This window comes from Mandrillus leucophaeus, unplaced genomic scaffold, assembly GCF_000951045.1.
Source record: "Mandrillus leucophaeus isolate KB7577 unplaced genomic scaffold, Mleu.le_1.0 Scaffold75, whole genome shotgun sequence".
In the NCBI taxonomy this organism is placed as follows: Eukaryota; Metazoa; Chordata; class Mammalia; order Primates; family Cercopithecidae; genus Mandrillus; species Mandrillus leucophaeus.
Window position 1 is genome coordinate 4,504,357 of NW_012108141.1, and position 6,513 is coordinate 4,510,869.

Consider the following 6,513-nt stretch of genomic DNA (forward strand, 5'->3'; position numbering starts at 1 on the left):
CAGATGTGATGGTTACTGGACATCCCAGCTTCCCTCACTGGTTTCTGGTGCACTCTGCCACCTTTTTCACCATCCTCCTGCATTTGCTATAGGGGTCACTGACCTCAGAGAACTGCCCCTGCTACTCCAGGTGTGGCCACACCAAGATGTCTGCGTCAGGACTAGTAAGTACTTTGTGGGGTCCGAATGTAATACCATGGAAGCTGAGAACCCGAGGGACGTTGGTGCCTACAGAACTGCTCTGTGTCAGACAGGGTCAGCCATTTACTCATTACTTTGGAAAGGGTAAGAGGAAGAAGTCATGGAAGCCACCTGTTTCTCAATGTGACACTACCATGTCCCTCCAAATCCTCCATAAAGTCTTCCAGCAATCCAAAATGCTCAGCATGAATCCATTTCTTTTAGAAGTGAGTGAAGGGGCTGAGGTATACATTAGGGTTCCAAGGGGGAATGAGTACTCTGTGGAAAGATTCAGGCCAGGCACAGTGGCTCACACCTATAATCCCAGCACTTTGGGAGGGCACGATGGGAGGATCATTTGAGGCCAGGAGTTTGAGACCAGCCTGGGCAAAAAAGTGAGATCCTGTCTCTAGAAAAAGTTAAAAAATAAGCTAGACATGGTGGCATGTGCCTGTGGACCCAGCAATATGGGAATCTGAAGCGGGAGGATTGCTTGAGCCCAGGAGGTAGAGGCTACAGTGAGCTGTGTTCATGCCACCACACTGCAGCCTGGGGGACAGGGTGACAGAGTGAGAACTGTCTCAAAAAAGAAGAAAAAAGATTGAGGAACACAGAGGCAGGTGGAAGTAAGTCATAGGAAACCCTCAGACACTAGGGCAAGGAATTGGCCTTGACCTCTGGCTGGGAAACTGGCATTCGGGGACCTCATTTTGCAGCTCTATGTCAAGAAAGGAGGACCGGCTGACCTTACGTTGCATATCACATTTTTAGTTACTATCAAGCCTGTTATTGACTAAAAATCTTAGATATTTTTTCCATAGCAACTGCTTTCTAAGCAGGTCTTCTTCATTCTGTATTTGTACAGTTGGTTTTAGAACATAAATGCGGGACTTTTCTTAGAGTTCTGCTTATTTCACTTGATTACTGTAGGTTCATTATTTCTACTGGTTAAAGTAACTGAACTGTTGTTCTTCCAGCCGGTGAAACTTAACTATGTATATTTCCTATATAGGTGCATGTGGTGTATTTAAATATTATTGACATGGTTTCTTTGTTTCCATTAAAGTCATGGATAAAAATATTGATCAAGTAAGAATTTAAGGCTTGATGAATGTGATACTCTACTGTGGAAACTATTTTTATCAATTATAAAGATTTGCTGATCACATTTTGAGTATGCTTTTCAACCACCTTCAAATCCACTTACAACTAGTAGGTCTTACTTAATTTTTGTATTCACAAGTTTATTTTTGGAATCTCTATCAAACTCTTTGCCAAAATTAAGATACACCATGCATAAAAATTCTAGGAAAAAAAAAAGGATAAAAATTTGGTCTCACCTAAGCTTACAACAGTTAAAATATTCTTTTCTAATTATTGAAAATAATTAGAACTGAAAATCCAGTCTAGAATTTTCCCAGGACCTTAAATTGCCAATATACATATTCTAATGAATGTTTTATAGCAATGTCTTTCTTTGTAGGTGAAACAATAGCATGTGTTTTTGTTTTTGTTTTTGTTTTTTCAGGGAGGTAGTTTTCTTGCACTGTGCCATATACTTTGATATCATATAGATCTAAAACTCACTGGGTTTCTCTGTGAACTTTTCCTCTGACACATACTTAGGGAAGATTTCCGAAAGAGACAGAAATGCTGGTGGTTGTATATATCTTATGCAATATCTAGCTTTATTTCATTTATGTAGCAAGTGTTTATTGAACACCTATAATATGACAGATAACAAGCTAGGTGATGACTAACATTACAATGAACAAAACAGACCTACTATTTGCTTTCTTGAAGTTTGCTGCCTAAAAGATACAAATGTTAATCAAATAATCACTCAAATGGAAATTGCTATATGAAATTTGCATGAAAAACATGTACAGGATGCTGTAATGGAAGGTCGGTTTTAGAATAGAAAGTTAACAACAGTCCCAGAAGAGACTGAAGAATGAGTAAGAGTTAAAGACTCAGAGATTATATTAAGAGGATTCAAATATACATGTTATAATAGGATTTCCATGTGGAGAGAATGGAGGGAATGGTAGAAGAGTAATATTTGCAGAAATGATGGCTGGAAATTTTCCAGGTTTGAAAAACGACATTGAGTTTGAAGGCGAAAGTGTACTCTGAAACCTGAGCTGTATGAATTTTAAAAGCCACTCTGGTAGATGCATGGAAAATAGATTGCAAGGGGGTCAGAGCGGAGATGGAGAAACCAATTAGGAGGCTGTGATAGTAGTTCAGCATGGGATGATGATGGCTTAGAAATATTGGCATTTGTGGATATGGAAAAAAGTAAAAAGTTCTGAGAGTTATATTGGAGTTTGAATAAATAGGATCCAGTGAATAATTGGATTAGGAGTCGGGGAAAGAGAGGTGTCAAGATAGACTCCGAGGTTTCTGGCATGAAAAACTATGTCGATGGAGAAATGCCAGTTGTTAAATGAGGGATGATGGAAGCATGACCAGATTGGGGGATCATCCCTGAATGTCAGAGTTATGTGGCTAGCTTCTAAGAGTTGTAACTAGGCAAATCAATCAACCAGTTCACCTTCAAGTCCTTTGCGTCTTAAAGTATGGGGTTTCCCAAGCTCCCCAATAAAGTTGGTGCCTAATTTTAATGTTGGCATCACACAAAAACCTGAATCTACATTATGAACTAAAGGAAGCTTGATTCCTGAAGAAGTAAGGTTTAAGTTCTGAATTGTAATTCCAGGGATCTTAGAGTAAGCATAAATTCTGTTGCTGAATCACAGAACAATTTGGATATGGGATTTCCATTCTTGGGTTTGCAATTTATATTCTTTGTAAAATAAGATTACCCTTTTCTATTTTGGAAACTAATATTTTCTGTTTTTGTTGATCACAGGGGAGGGCTATGAGCCATAATGAAATGTGGAGCAGGTTGGAGCAAGGCTTCGTTCCTATGTAACATCTGTCTAGGTTTGATCAGTGCTTCAGTATTTGCAATTGTAATCATCCGGTCATTTTCTTTTCCTGTCTGCTCAGCATGCAACACACACTGTGGAAGCTGTGATTCACAGGCCAGCTGTACCTCCTGCCGAGATCCAAACAAGGTTCTGCTCTTTGGGGAATGTCAGTACGAGAGCTGTGCCCCACAGTACTATCTTGACTTCTCTACCAACACGTGCAAAGGTAAAGCTCTTCCTGAACTGTGTAACGATTCTTTTACTCAGTGATACCCCTTTACTACTGATGTCTAGTTTTCCATATTGAGAAAACACCAGTCATCATATATTTTGACTGTCTCTGATGATAGCAACAATTGTGTATGTATGTATATATTCATTTATTCACTCCTTGATTTACTTATTAAGCGTATATTTTGAGCACCTTCTTGTGTCAGACATTGTGCCACATTTTGATAACAAGACCAGAGGTGGCAAATTGTAAATCCTCAGGTTATATTTGGCCCATAGACATGTTTTCTTTGGTCTGCCTAATGTTTCAATGCTTTAAAATCTTTAATTATTCACCTTTTAAAAATCAGAAGATTTCACATACAAAAATTGACATTTTCAAGTGTTGTTGTTTTTTTTAACCAGAAGTTCTAGTAGTGTTGGATATGCATCCTGACAGTGCAACTGTAGGTTGAAACAGTGTAGCTGTCATCCCTGCTGGATGGAGCAGGATCTCTTCAGTTCATCAGTCCCCACCATTCCCTTTCTATCACACAAGGCCTACTCTGAAGATACATTACTTTCCTGGGCTGTAGGTGTTTGCATTTACAACTCTAGATTGCTACCTCTAAGCTTGATGAGGTCAGGAGTCATGTCTGATGTGTTCATTTCTGCTTAACATACTTAAATGAGTGAAGACATAGTCCCTGTATTCAAGGAAATTTATAGGGAGATAATGTCAAATGCCAAGTGCCTTTTTCTTTGCTCTCCAGTAGTTGGAATTCTTGGGGCTGATGCTCTTTGAATGGTAGTGCTCAGCAAGAGGAAAAGCAGGGGTAAAGAACAGGTTTTACTTGCTCCTGTCTGTTTCCTCATTGCTGCCTCCTTCCACATTTCTCTCTATCCTTCTGATTCTGGTAGAGAAGCTAGAGCTTAGATATGGTGGTCAAACATCTGTCAAGTAAACTTAGGATGCTGTAAGGTTCTGCAAAATTACACACTTTCCATTCCAAGAAATTCTACTTGGTTGTCAACTTAGGTGGTCTGCTGTGTTCAAGACCACAGAGGTTTTTTCCTTTCTTTCTTTTTTTTTTTTTTTTTTCTTTTTTTTGACTTCTAACCAGTAGCTGTCAGTTTGTGGTGAAAAACAAGATTATCACAAATCCACCCCATTATAGATGATTTCATAACTATGCTGGCAGTTTTCAAGGCTCTGTTTTAGTCATTTTCCCTCAGGACTGATTCAGCCAAATAAAGGAATAGGATTAACTTTGTAAATCTTCTTGGAAGCACGTGTGCTGTCTTGCATATTTACCTGATTTCCTTGGGACTTAGAAATATTCTATCAAGGAAGAGAAAAGGTAACTATGAGAGGTTTCTCCAGTTTCTTAGCAGAAATGAAAGGTGAGATCCAGGGTGGCCCTGAATGGAGATAGGTTCTCTAAGAGAAACAGTTCAGCAGCAAAAGTTTATTGAGTTGTTACTGTATGCCAGGCACTGTGCTAAATTATTGAATTTCATTATTTCATTTTATTCTTCACAATGGCTTTATGAAATGGGTACTATTCTCACCCATGTTTTACAGGTGAGAAACCAAGGATAATATAGATAAAAACATTATTGTAGGATAATACAGATAAAAAGTAGCAAAGTCATGACCTGAATACAGATTTACCTTTCTTCAGAACCCATGCACTTAACTGTGCTATCCCATCCCATCTTCCATGCATGTAGCACTTCCCTTACCAGCTACAACACTGGCTTTCAAACTTGAGTTTTCTGACTGCATCAGAATTGCCTGGGCCATTAAAAACAACAGCAACAGCAACAACTATAATATTCACAATAACAAGTACAGCAGTAACATGTTTTCCCTTGCCCTATCCCAATCCCTGAGACTCTGATTTGATAAATCTGATGTTGAGCCTAATCCATATTTTTAACAACCCCCCTGGATTATTTGCATGCACATTCAAGGTTAGACCCCTCTAGAACATAAGCTCCTTGATGACAAGTTCTACACCTACCACCTTTATATTGCCCCCTCCTGCTGTTCAGTGACTATCCCATAGGTGCTTATGGAGCAAATTAACATGTAATTGAGTCCGTTCTAATGCCTAAATGAGATCTTCTATTGTTTTAGCAACCTCTTTCTTTCTGGACAGGACCTTTATGCCCCATATAATTCTGACATCATTAGTTCTTTCTGTCATTTTGGTCAATGCCTGGTTTTGAGAGATAGAAACTCATGCAGCTGGTGTTACTGGTGGCAGCAGATGCATTCTTAGTTGAGTCTCTGACATCTCTTTACCTATTGAGCATTGAGTACTTGGAAGAAGTCAGGGTTAACTGAAAACTGCCAGCATAGTTATGAAATCATTTATAATGGGGTGGATGTGTGATAATCTTGTTTTTCACCACAAACTGACAAGTTTGTGGGGCAAGTTGGCCACTCCCTGAGGCAGGTTTTGCCTGAAGACTTGATGTGGCACAGGGATAAAGAATTAAGACCAGAGTAATCTGGTTTCTCAGCAGCCCTGCTGACAAGCAGGCTCGGCACAAGCATGGAGTGCTCCTTGTACATGTCCGTGTCTAACATAATTAGGGAACACTTAAAGCTCAGAGAAGCATTCAGGCTACTACAAGTGGAAACCTCGTTTGAGTCTGCTTATCTGACATCTCTTACATTGTCCTTATTTTACTCCTTGCGGCTGCAAACAGACTCCTCATAAATGAATTGCTGGGTCTGAGGGTGGACAGAAAGGAAGATAATCTAATGCAGACTTTCTTTTTTAGAGTGTGATTGGAGCTGCAGTGCCTGCAGTGGGCCCCTGAAAACAGACTGCCTGCAGTGCATGGATGGCTACATTCTCCAGGATGGGGCCTGCGTGGAGCAGTGCCGGTCATCATTTTACCAGGACTCAGGCCTCTGCAAGAGTAAGTGTGTAGAGGCCCTGCTCTGTGTTCAGCCATACCTTGGCCGCCTCCAGTTGGTACTCTTTTCAGAAGGAAACTGTGGCAAGTTTCCCCTTCTGGCTTTTTACCCAGTTTCTGATTTCTTTCCTAAGAGCTATCTTTGTTATTGTGAACATTTCCCCTTTTCATCTTCCATGCCCTAATAACACATTTGCTAAAATTTGAGGGCAATATGGGAATCTTGGGCATATAGGACCACACAAACAGGTAT

The 6,513-nt window shown here is 39.8% G+C and overlaps 1 protein-coding gene across 1 annotated transcript in view; it reads left to right on the top strand.

Annotated features, from left to right (window-relative positions):
- The window catches only part of FRAS1 (Fraser extracellular matrix complex subunit 1), a 452,220-nt gene that overhangs the window by 270,446 nt on the left and 175,261 nt on the right, over positions 1–6,513 (top strand). Inside the window, exons 23-24 of the mRNA XM_011966222.1 lie at positions 3,196–3,342; positions 6,123–6,263. Coding sequence (XP_011821612.1) covers positions 3,196–3,342; positions 6,123–6,263 — 288 coding nt within the window. The remainder of the gene's footprint in view (positions 1–3,195; positions 3,343–6,122; positions 6,264–6,513) is intronic.